Here is a 12,610-nt window from a genome sequence, read left to right as displayed (position 1 = left end):
TTTTTTTCTCTAATGTCTTAAGTGTGAGTCTTCACAGCATTTCTGCTGGCTGGTTGCAGACTGCTCCTCCTGGCAGAGGAGGAAGCAGTCCACCTCCTCTGCCATTACGTGAGATCTGTGCTGCAGACGCACTGTAATTGTATTCAGAGAAAAGGAGGAAGCTGCTGTTCTAGAAGATCCTCTTTTGGGATGAAATATAAAGTTGGAAGATGTGGAATCATGTTTTGCTGAAAGAAGGCTTGGGGCAAGGAAGGTGAGATCAGCTAGAATGCTCAAGGTTGAGCAGGACGCTTGTTGCTTAATGATGATAAAGCAGAAGAGGATAGAAGGGGGTGCCTGGTAAAGCAGCTATGGATTATGCATCTATGGAATAGCTTAAAGGAGAAGGTTTAAAGGAAAATGAAGAATAAGGTCAGGGATTTGACTGGGAGTCTGGAGAAGGTTTTGGTGATCAGCTGATGAAAACAGAATTGATTAATTAGGTACAGATAATGTACTGAAGGGGTTGAAGGCCAGAGAATGGAGTAGAGAACATTGTTCTGGAGAAAGGGCTAACAAAGGAAAAGAGCTGTTATTTGGATATGTCTTGCACTGGGAACTGACAGGGAAGCACATGATAGATTGGGGTGAGGGGACATGTGGAGAAAACAGCAGATACTGTGGGGAGAATAAAAGTTGATTATGAGGGCCCATGGGTTCCAGCTGTATAGCATGGCCCTTCCTGCCTGGACAGGCCATTATTGTAGCCTACAACAGTCATGCAAAAGAAAGTATGTGTAAAGAAGTCCTGGCAGAGGTTTCCTTTCACTGTACTTGCCATGTGGAGATCTACAGTCTAGCTCAGTGTTTTCAAGTGAAGGAAGACTGTAAAACTTGTTTCCTGAATCTTTCATTTCTGCCTTTCTAGTAACAAAGAAAGTTTTTAGCACTAAAATAAGCAATGTGATGTACTGTACTTCTAAAGCTGTTAAAAGGCTCTTAACAGCTCTATAAAATACTTGCCGCCTCCTCCTGTGCTTTCAGAGACTTTTACTCCAGTATTTATTTCACTGGCTTATACAGAATTTCCTCCCCTTTAAAGCAGAAGTTGTTAATTATACCTAGGTTGTCATGATCAACTCCCCTCCAGCTATTAAAATGTACTTGCTTTGTAGTTTTATTATTACTTGCAAAATACTGGGAAAAATAATTTTTGTTAGACAGTTAAATTTGAAATAAATATTGACTCGGCTATGTAAATGGATCTTTTATGTTAATTTCCTGCAAATATTCCAATGGTGTAGTTTTACAAGAAAAAACACTCGTAAAAGCAAGTCTTTATTCACTGAAAGCAAATATTGTATTGTATGCTTGAACGTAATCTTTGCAAGTCATGCTGCATGGGCTAGTCTCCATAGGTCACCTCATGCAACAGCCAAAACAGTATCATGTGTCTGGTCAGTACCGAGGGTAGTAACACACTGGAATGGGTTGCTCAAGGAAGTTGTGAACGCTCCATCCCTGGCAATGTTCAATGCCAGGCTGGATGGAGTCTTGGGTGACATGGTTTAGTATAAAGTGTCCCTGCCCATGGCAGGCGGGTTGGAACTGGATGATCTTAATGTCCTTTCCAACCCTAACTATTCTATGATTCTATAGATACACCCTTATATTGGTATAAGGTGTTTGCAGAACATGATATAAATAGAACCTTTTAATATATTTCAAAGTTCTTCAGTTTTTCAGAATTCTTTATGAACAGAAGGCAAAATTGCTGAACAAATTAGTTGTCAGACTTTGCTCAGCACCAATTAAAAATCTTATTTAAAAGCTATTGTGAGGGTGCAGAGCACCCATGGTGTTTTGGGGAGTGAAATAGATTATTTGAATTTCTACCTCAACAGTTCCAGGCATCATGATTCTAAGGAAAGGAAATATTTTAAGTTTCAACTTGGTATTGTATTGTATAAAACATGCATGTGCAACTGTACACTGTTTGTGCAGACTAGTTCTGTATTATTGGAGTTTTGAGTAAGTGTATTGCTGTGTTCCTTGTCTCCATCCTTTCTTTTAACCCCTCCCACCCCACCAGATTATCACTGTTACAAAGTCAAGCACACTAAAGTTTGAAAATGGTGGTGTTAAGTTTTCCCTGTATGCAAACTTAATTAGTCCCTGTGGTTTTGCCATCTCTGATAAGATGTTCCACCTACCTCCACTGTGCATGTGGAAATTGGTATTTTTGAAGGCTTATAACTTGATTATAGAAAGATGACTTCTCATATCAAATCCCCACTTCAGACCATACAGATTTCACCTACATGGTCTTCAAAATTTCCCAGTCAAGGCACAGGCTGCTGTATAATAAACCATCTCTATGGTTTCTTTTTCTTAGTAACCTGCCCCAACCTCCTAGAGGAGTCAATGGGTCCTGTACCTCTACTAACCACGGGTTGAGAAAACAGCTAGTGTGGAATGCTCTTTTGGATTATGCTATCTGCCATGAATAGGGTGTTGGATCATTAGGATCAGGCTCCCAGTTATGTCAATTTTCTGATGCAGGTCAGATTCTCCAGTGGCATCTGAGTGGCTTAGAGCACCCCAGTGGCTATTGGAGGCTTTCTTTTCTGATGAAATGAGCAGTTGTAACTAAAAGCTTGAAGCATTTGAATTAGGTCATTTTCCTTGTGCCACAATTCTAAATCTGTTAAATGGGCATAAAATTCTCCATGAGAATTCATTGCATAATACTAGCACACATATTTTGCCTGGTAGGATTCCCTGTTTTCGTGTATATGTATTAAAAAGCCTTCAAAACACTCCTGTGGACAGGATCCATAATATTTCCTGCAAAATCACTCTGTGTGTTTGTTTGTGGTACAGTTTATATTGCATGCCTGCTCCTGGTCGCAAAGACATTTGGAAGTTTTCTTATCTTTTAACCTCTTGCGGGTAGTTTATTCATTAAACTCCTGATGAACAATAGTGTAACTTGCAAAGATGCAGGGATCCTTGGCCTGGGTAATTGGGCTATTATCCTGCCATGTGGTTTTGCAAGTCTTGTACTGTTGACTTGTGTGTGTGTGAATGAAATATGCAAAGGGAAAAAACGTGATCTCTGCTGGGCTGGTTATCTTTGGGGATAAAGAGTGTGATACGAGGCAGGACCATTTTCCCAAACTGAGCACTGACTGAAAGATGCTACGGTGCACTTTGGAGGTGGTGGTGCCGTCAAGTGTTTGTAGAATATAACAGAGAGTGCATTTTGTGATGAACGTACTCTGAATTTCCTTTTGGATACCTGTTAGACCTGCAAAGATTCCTGGAGCAGGCCTTCCTGGCTGCTAGAAAGAGGTGGTCAGACCAAAACCTGATTTTTTTAACAGACTGGGAATGCCAAGAAATAGACACAAGTCACAACGTAGCCACTTGGTAAGTCCCACTATTGACAGGTTCATATTCCATGGTGTTCCCATCTTGTTTGATGTCCGAAGATGGGACCTAATATCTGTTCTCTCTCCACTGTGTTCTGCAAGACCTGGTTTGTTCTTGATGTGCAAACAGCTCTTATCATCATACTGTTGATGGCACTGTGGTAGCCTGTAGTCTAACTGTATTTATCTAGAAATGCTTTATGTGCTGTGGTGTTGCACCATGTCTCAGACTGATGTTTCCTCCCCACCCCTTCTGTAGTAAACTAAATTCTTTACATTCCCTGAAGTATTCAAATGTAATTCTGACAACAGAGCTATGATCTTTAATGACTCTCAGAACATGAAAATATGGCCAAGTTACTGAAGACACCTTACCAAGAATTGCTATTTATCTTTTATGACCTTAGGAAAAAAGTTCTGTATTAAAGCAGAGATGTTCCAGGAATGGTGGAGGAGTCTGTTTGATGCAGGATGAAGGGCTTGTTAAAATGCATTGAGTTATTTCTTAGCAACTGTATACATTGCCAAAGAGTTTTGTTAATGTGCAGCTGGTGAAAGTCCAAACATGCTAAGGTGACAAGTTACTGGAGGCTATTTCAATGAAATTGTCAGGAAAGATACCAGCCAGGTTGCAGCTCTTGCAACTTCCATAATAAAGATTAAATTTATAGATGCTTTATATATCCTCAGGGGATGTATTAATTGGTGCTTCTCCGTCTAGAAATACATATAAACAACCTATTGTAGCTCAGGCTCAGCTCACTGATGACAACTTTGCAGCTTGTTTATGCCTGCTTTGCATTAAGGTACCAAAGAGAGAAATGAAGTTTATGTCAAAAATGTATGAAGGTCCTGACAACGTTTTGGTTTTTTTTGTTTTTTTTTTTTTTTTTTTCCCCTGCAGGAAGTGTAGCACGATACTTCCCTTGTTCGAGCTCTCTGTTGGGTCTCACACTTCAAACTCCCACCGTAGTTTCAGCATATAAAAGTAACTGGTTCCCCTTTCTCTACCAGGCAAAAGGCTGACCCTGGGAAGACCGGACCCCCACACAACCAATCCTTGCTTCAAGGACTTCACCGGGCCAGGCTGGTGGAGGTTTCGCACCCCCAAAACGACACCGCCGCTCCTGCTGCCCGAAGCCGGTTTAAATATTTCATGCCGCGGGCCGCCCTTCTGGGTGCGTGTAAAACTAAGCCGGGCCCGGGGGAGGAGGGAAGGAGCCGGCTGCTGCTGCCGCTTTAAACCGCGGCGGGAGGGCGGGGGCCGGTAGGGCCCGGGCCGCGGCGTTAGCGGGCGGAGTGTCCGCTGGGCACCGCTGGGCACCGCTGGGCACCGCTGGGCACCGCTGGGCACCGGGCCACTCTCTACGCTCCTCTAGCAGGCGGAGTACATGACGGTAAATGAACTTCTTTATCGGCTACCATCGCGCTGTTCGCCCGCCGGCCCTGCCGGTCAGCCCCGGCGCAGGCTTTCGCTATTAGTAAGCAGATGGGGAACGTGGTTTTAATCGGCTTTGCCGAGGGCTGGAAGGAGCCGCTTGGTGCGGTGGGCAGTGGGGTAGGGGGACGATAGGTACATGGCTAGGGGCTCGGCCGTTTTTCCCGGTCGCCCCTCGGGAGCGGAGGGCAGGGGGTGTCCCTGGAATTGCGCGGTGGGGATGGTGCCGGGCAGCTCCCAGGTAGCGGTGTAAAGCTGAGAGGTAAGCGCTGGGGGCTCGTAAAAGATGTGAGACTCAACCAGCTAGCTCGAAACCGTCAGGGAAGCCGTTCAGAGGTTGAAGTTTCATGCTGTGGTTTGCTGCCTTGCACTGTACTTGTTACCTTAGCGCGCAGATGTGAGTGTTGGCCTCATGATGCCATGGATCTGGGATAAGCTGGGCTGGGCTGTGTGAGCATGTGCAGGCTCGAGCTGGCCTAGTCCCAGCGCCTTTGCTTAGAGACATGTCTTATCCACAGCCAGCGAAGGTGTGCTGGCTGAAATTTGGAATCAGGATTCAAGCCCTAGTGGGGCATTGCTTTTGTTGGTGGAAAAGGGCACGTTCCTCCCATGGACTGTCTGTCTTGTGTGGTTTGCAGATACCTGCTGTCACCCACGTGTGTTTCGCTGACCAGAAGACATAGATGTCCTTTGTGACTGAGTCCTTGCATGAGCGTTCTGAAGATGAAAACCTACATAAACTCGTAAAGCGTACCACCTGAGAACATTGCTACCGACATGGACATCATTATTTATTTATGGATGCTTTAATCAGGAGGAGCTTTTTTGTAAACATGAATTGCTGGGCTCTTTCTTTGAGGTGTCGTTTCTTGTTTCATGCTGTTGAAATATTAATCTTAACTTATTATGACTCCTTTGTGTTGGTCAGCTCTCAGGGACATTTCCCTAGGCTTGAAAATGTGGGAGCTTTCAAGAACGTGTCAATCATGCCAAGAGAAGCCACTTGTGGGCTGCCAGAACGAAGTTCTTTTTGTCATAGCTCAGTAGCTATTGAAAGTATTCTGTCCTGCACCCAGAGGTTTTGTGTTCAGGAATGCCCATACAGGTCATCGCCTTCTTCCTACAAACTGCTTCTTTCAGAAGGCCTTGGCACCTGTATCACAGAGGACAAAAGAGACTTGCATCCAGGGTCCTTCAGCAACGCTTCCAGCTTTATTTTTCATAATCAGAAGGATTGCTTCTCTACTCCCCATTCTCTGAGGCTTGCAGCTTCATTTACGTTAACTGTATGGTTGAAACCTGAGCAAGAAGGTGTAATGTAAGTAGTGTTGAAGGTGTTTACTTTCCTGGTGCTCTTAAAAAAAAAACCCAGCTCAACGGTTGTTGTAGTCATGGTTGTTATTAGCAAGATATTTAGAATTTTAAAAGGTACAGTGAGAAACTGTGATGTTTTAAAGCTGTATTTAGTTTGGGGTCTTCATAAATGTCAAGACAAGTAGGGTCAGTTAAAGTGGCATTGACTCAGATGATAGTCCAGTTGCTCTCAGTGGGGATTATTCATACATAATGTGAATGTCTGTCCTTAAGAATCTAAATTTGCATTTCTAACTCTCATTCCTTCTTCTAAAAGCTGCTAGGAAAAACATGTTGTTAGGGATTTGTGGTGTTGCTGCTTTCGTGATGGAAAAAAGGTTCTAAAACTTTAGGAATCCGTCAACACAAGCTTACTTCTTAAAAACAAACAAGGAAACCTCCCACATCTTCCGCAATTAATATATACTTTATTCTGTTTTTTTTTATTTATTTTTTTTTTTATTTTTATTTTTTTTTTCTAAAATGAAGAGTGATCATATCTTTTCTGGAAGATTTGGGGTATGTTGGTTGAACAAGAGATCCTGTTAACTACTTTTAACAAAGGATTCCAGTATTCAAGCTGCTAGTGAAGTTTCACTAGGTGTTTATGAAATAGACGTAGCTAAGCATGCTCCCTCTCTTATGTCTACATATCGTGTTTTCAGCAAATATTGCTTTATAAGCTTCAGTTTGACTGTGCCTTCTTTACTATAATGTAAGACTTGCAAAATCCTGCAAAAGAACTTCTCTTCATCTGCCACAAAATGCAGGGCCTCTTCTTTTTTATTCTGATTGTGCAGATCCTCTTCAAAGTGAAGCACACAAAAAACATAGTATGTTTCATCAGAGTATGTTCCTTCAAAAACAGAAGGTTTTGAACTTACGCTCATAATTTATTCTTTGAATGAAAGCAATGATATGCTCTGTTGTCGCATTCTTGATACTTATTTTGCTTGCTGCCATGGAATAGTATGTTGTCTGGGGGTATGAAATCATCAGAAACAGTAGAAGTGTCTAAATTTATAATGATATATGCAAAATTATAGTCTTTTTAGGCAGGGATAATTAATAAAATCCACCTAGCTGTATGGATTTGGTTATGGTTATGGAAGGGAAATAAATGACATCTGCATAGCAGAAATGTCTTTAGTTTGAGCTTAAGTTAAATCAGATCAGCTGAAGGTATGTGTAAAGGTATCTCTGAAGCTTTGACCTAGTGTCTTTTCTAGACAGCATTTTCTATAGAGTGGTTGAATCGTGAATGTCAGGGAGCCCATTCCTGGGCTAGTCTATGCCATGAGTTCATGTCCATACATGTGCAGCGTATCAGTCTTGTTCAGCAGAGCATATGCCTAACTTGAAGCAGAAATATTCTGCTAATTTCCAAGCAAGCTGTTGTAGTGATTTGTTGAAGGAGATATGTGAAACTCTTTTGTCAATGGGATAGACTTTTGCTTGCATGGAGCCTAAAACAATTGAATGTATGTTCTTAGTTTCAAATGATGAAGGGCTGTGCAGAAACCACTACTGATGTCTGATTATCCATGGACTAGTGTAAAACATTAGCCTCCAATTGCTACTGTGTTAATAATTACACAATGTACATATTCCTGTTCAGTGGGTTTTATAGATGACTTTAAAATCTAAATGTTTTTATTCAGTTTTTATAATAGACCACTTAATTCTTCCTTGTGAGTTTGCTGCTACTCAACATGTATGAAATGACAATGGTAGAAATGACAATCGTAGAACCTGGTCCTGAAAAACTGAACTTGGACAACAGTTATTCCAGTGGTCAAGATGATATGCCACTGTCCACACTCTGTTCACAGAAAGAAGCATGTTAATTTTTGTTTCTTCATGAAAGGAGTACAGAGCTCCAGTGTTGGTGAAACGGTAATTGTGCATGAATAGTCATTGAAGCTTGATTTGGAAGACATCCTACAAAAGAGAAACGGTTTAACAGCAAACTAAGATGTCTTTCCTTTTATTATACTGGTTTAGTGAGTTCTTCAGGTTGGCAAAAGGAGTTTGACTTACCTGATGTCCTACACTTTGCACTTTCTGATGGGGAATTGTCTCTGTTAGTATCATTTCTGAGACCTTTTAAACCCCATTATCACAGCAGAGGGAATTCAGGGAGCTTGGACTCATTCTAACAAAGTCTTTGTGCTGCCACCAAAGCACTAGGAAAGTGAACCAGAACCAGCTGTTCACATGACCAGTAGAATATTTGTAAGTTTAACAAGGTATTTTGCTTACTGCAGAGTGCTCTTGAACCAAATACAGCAGATCCATAGTTTTTGGACATGCTATAGTAATGTTTCTTCGTGCTGAATGTTACATGGTCTGGGTGCTAGAGAGCATTGAGGAAAAATGTTGCTCTATAGTATCCCATTGTGCCGTTGTAAAGACTGTGACATTTCTGTTAGGCATGTGCTCATGTAAGAGAACAGCGTTTTGGTTTTTTCTTTTTTGCAAGAAGCTACTGTGCTGACTGAAGTGAGAGATACTGATGTGAGGATCCAAAGTCTGAAGGCCCTTTAAAGACCATGACATTCTGGGGAAACAAAGATATGTGGATAATTAAAGGCACCAAGAATTTTCTTCATCAATTTCATAGACTGAGGTTTCTTATGTGAACCTGGGAATTAATGCACTTTCATACAAAGAGAGAGTAAAGTCAGGTCATGTTGCAGTCCTAATGTTCTTCTAAGATGTATAGTGTAGATATTTGTAGGTATGCTTTCAAGTCGCTGCATACTGGAAATACTGAAGAAAAGCAAAGAGAATGGCGAGAAACCACTGACATTTGTACTCCAGTGTTTAAATTTACTTGCCCTTTAGGCAGTAAGTGTGATAAAAAAGCAGAGCTCTTGTCCCTGAATTTTATTCTTTCCTCATGCTTCCTTTTTCACTGCACGTACTTATCAGTTAATATAAATGCATTCTGTAAGCCTGTGTGTGGCCTGTAAGTAAGCCTTAGCACAATATAGGAAATGGTATATGATGATAACCCTTTACAATGAAATAGGAGAAGAATATGAGTAGAAGTTTAGCACATATGAGTAATCATTACGGGTAGTTTATACCAATTTAGTGTGAACTGGGTTAACTGGGAGTTAGATGACCAGAAATGAGCTGGGGCCTTTTGCAAGCAGAAGGGTCAGGGGAATGGCCTGACTGTGAAGTGGGCAGTAGATGTAATTTTGTTAATTTCATCTAAAGGACTAAAGTCATGTCCTATTACTTTAGTTAGATGTACTACATTAGGAATTAGACTGAAACGGGGATTTTCCTTAAGATAGTGTAGGTCTGCTTTTGAACCCACGCAGATGTTCTCATTTGCAAGTGGTCCAGTTATTGTATTGGGATTACCAGTGCAGCCATGTTAGATTCTCTAGGCTATTTTTCTCTCTGAAAGTTGACCAAGCGATTTGTACTGTATGTTTCTCCTTCCTCCAAACCCACCATTATGTAGTAAGGGATTGGTTCTGTGGGGCTGCAGGTTCCCAGAAGCTGGACTTCACAAAGAACTGTAGTTTCTCTCTAAAATCAGGGCTGGAATGGAATATTGTACTCAGTCACAAGTAACTCTTATGTCCATTTCACCTATGTTAGCACTAGTTTGGGGTTTTTCTTTTTCTTTTCCTCCCCGCACCTTCCCTTCTCTGTTTTCTGCCTCTTGTTTTTTTTTTTTTTTCTTTTAGTAGCAAGTCACGGTTCACATTTGTTCTTTCCAGTTTTCAAAGTGATGTACATCAAGGTCACTTCCCTTAAAGTCATGACACCTTTGGGGATAAAAACAATGTGAGGATGCTTGTTTTAGATAACCAAAATAAACAAAAACCTGGATTATCCAATTATTGTTTATCCAGGAACTGGGTAAATCCAGTTCCTAAATATTTTGCTACTTAGCTGAGCCTTCTCTCACATTTATTATCTAGCAAAACTACCATGTTTACAACCAAACAAAATGTTGAAAAGGCCAGTTGACAATATGTGAAGAAGCATGGTTTTAGTAAGGCTTGGAAAACAGAGGTCTGCAAGTTGTTTTGTTGTCAACATATCAGAAGACTGAAATGGTAACAGTTAAGATGAATGAATTTTTCTCTTGCATTTAAGGGTGAATTAGGGAATAATGGCAGTATCAAAGAACAGCCTTTTTGATAATTTTATAAATACATAGTAAGTGAAGATGCTCATCTCTAGATAAGTGTTTTGTTCTTCTGGAATATATCTAAGTAAATCTTGGTCTCATGCAAATTTCATATGCTGCTCTCTTGTGACAGTGCACTAATTTAGTCTGGTGTAACTGTTAAGATATTTGACTTTTCATGGGTCAGTAATTGAGGACTGGGTTTCTCAAGCAGCTGAATTGGGAATGCAGAACTTAATAATTTTTGTTGTACTGATGATGACCTTAATAAAATAGATCACTGTTTCACAAGCATATATAGCCTATGCTTTCTCAGGACCCTTGACATCATGCTGATTGGATTGGCAAAAATATTTAATCAGCTAGATATGCAGTGTTGGGTTGCTATGCATGGTATTCTTTGTACCTTACATGTTAGCAATGTATTTGGTATTGATGTGAAATCTTTGTGTGTGTGTGTGTGTGTGTGTGAGAGAGAGAGAGGGAGAGAGAGAGAAAAAACCAAACTAACAAGCCTCTTGCTCTGGTTTTCTTAGGTTAGAGAAAGACTTTGTCAAAGGGAGAGTGTAGGGGAAGCTGCTGCCTTACCTGGGCAGATTTGGTGGAAAGATGGAGCACTTATTTCCAGAACATGTAAAAAACAAATGAAGTGTCTCCACAGAATGTACTGCATTGCACAGCTTTGTATGAAAAGCACAGCAGAGACCTGTGCAGTGCTGGCCAGCCACTGTGGTTTCCATCATTGAACCCTAAAGAAAGGAGCCGAAGTGGACCCCTCTTTCACCCCCAGGTGAACTGGGGTTGCATACACTAAATATAAAACCAAATAAAAATAAATCTCAGATTAAGACAGAGAAAATATCTTTGTTAAAGTTCTTTTACACTTGGTACATCCTGTGACTTTCACTGTCATTGAGCATCTTCTCAAGAGCTGTATTTTTAATGCTTATTTTAATACGTTCTGGTTAACATCACTTTACAGGATAGCACCTTGGCAAGAATGTGTATATGTGTGTTCCTCTGACCTTATGTTATTTTTCTTGGTTATTTCCAAAGGTGTGTAATAGAAAAGGCTATTGATGGGCAGACTGTGTTCAAACTCACAATCTCTGAGAAAGAGGCCATGTTTTATTATCGCACAGTAAATGGTTTGCAGCCACCAATAAAAGTAATGACACTGGGGAGAATTCTTGTGAAGAAATGGATTCATCTTAGTGTACAGGTGAGTAAAATAAAAACCATTTAATATTTGTTGAAATACAACATTTGTGTGAGTGCTATAGCTGTATAAATATAAAAAGGTAAATTGGGGGATGTAAATGAGAACTCTTGAGTCTTGGAGATAAGTATCTTGGTTTGGGAACTCATTTTGAGGCCATTGATAATTTAGCACTGAAAATAAATGCTGTACACAGTCTTCTGAACAAATGAGACTGAAAATTCTCACTCTTTAGAACACAAGCATTTGAGGTGAAGAAAAGCTACCTATTTCTAACATTACCAGTATTTGGTCTCTGAGATTATTTCCTTAAAAAAGGGATATCATCCTTATCTGTACATTTTAATGTACTTGTCTTACAGAGGAGTGCATGTAAGTAAAAGTGTATGATTGTGCAGGATCAAGCAAGTGAGGAAGTTAGAGCTATTTTCTCTTACTTTAAACATCTGATTCAGAATTGTTAAAATACAGTGCTTGTGTTCTAAAAGTCTTCTATTGACATAACTTTTTAATAAGTGTACAAATATCCACTGAGGATAAATCAAAATTGAGTTTGTTAAAATTTAAACTGTATGTACAAAAAATCAGTAAACAAACACAGAGGAAATTAAAATTCAGTTATTTGCATGTCTTGTAATTCCCAAGAGGCACTCTAGTAAATTCTATTTGTAAGCCAAGTTCAACTAATAATTATAAACCATAATTATCAGGTATTGAAATGTTTATCTTCCTCCTTCCTTCATTTCCTTTATCCATTCTATTAAATTTCATTTGGTTTACAGCACAATCAAGCATAGTTTTGCTGCTTTCTTGAAACTTGCTAAAAGGTATTGACTGTGATTTGGGTTTTTAGTGCTGATCTTGTCACTTGTAAGAAGTATTGAAGCTGACATCTTGATTTTTTTTCAGTTTTCTTTTTTTTTCCAGGATAACAGCATGGTAGTGCAAATAAGAATTTGGCTGTTGGATTACAAGAGTGACCTTAAGTTAGAACTAATGAACTTTACACTTCAAACACTCCAAGGGTG

The 12,610-nt window shown here is 40.2% G+C and overlaps 1 protein-coding gene across 4 annotated transcripts in view; it reads left to right on the top strand.

Annotated features, from left to right (window-relative positions):
- The first annotated feature begins 4,333 nt into the window (after positions 1-4,333).
- USH2A (usherin) overlaps positions 4,334-12,610 on the top strand; it is a 372,227-nt gene continuing 363,950 nt past the window's right edge. For 3 of the 4 annotated variants that reach the window (XM_062605798.1, XM_062605802.1, XM_062605801.1), the window contains exons 1-3: positions 4,819-5,113; positions 5,490-6,169; positions 11,420-11,585. In XM_062605798.1, coding sequence (XP_062461782.1) covers positions 5,649-6,169; positions 11,420-11,585 — 687 coding nt within the window. In that variant the 5' untranslated portion in view covers positions 4,819-5,113; positions 5,490-5,648. The other variant, XM_062605800.1, reaches the window with a different exon arrangement.

The sequence above is a fragment of the Pezoporus occidentalis genome, unplaced genomic scaffold (assembly GCF_034315485.1).
Source record: "Pezoporus occidentalis ecotype Australia unplaced genomic scaffold, CSIRO_AGI_Poc_V1 ctg93, whole genome shotgun sequence".
Taxonomy (NCBI): domain Eukaryota; kingdom Metazoa; phylum Chordata; class Aves; order Psittaciformes; family Psittacidae; genus Pezoporus; species Pezoporus occidentalis.
This window is presented reverse-complemented; position numbering and strand designations above follow the sequence as displayed.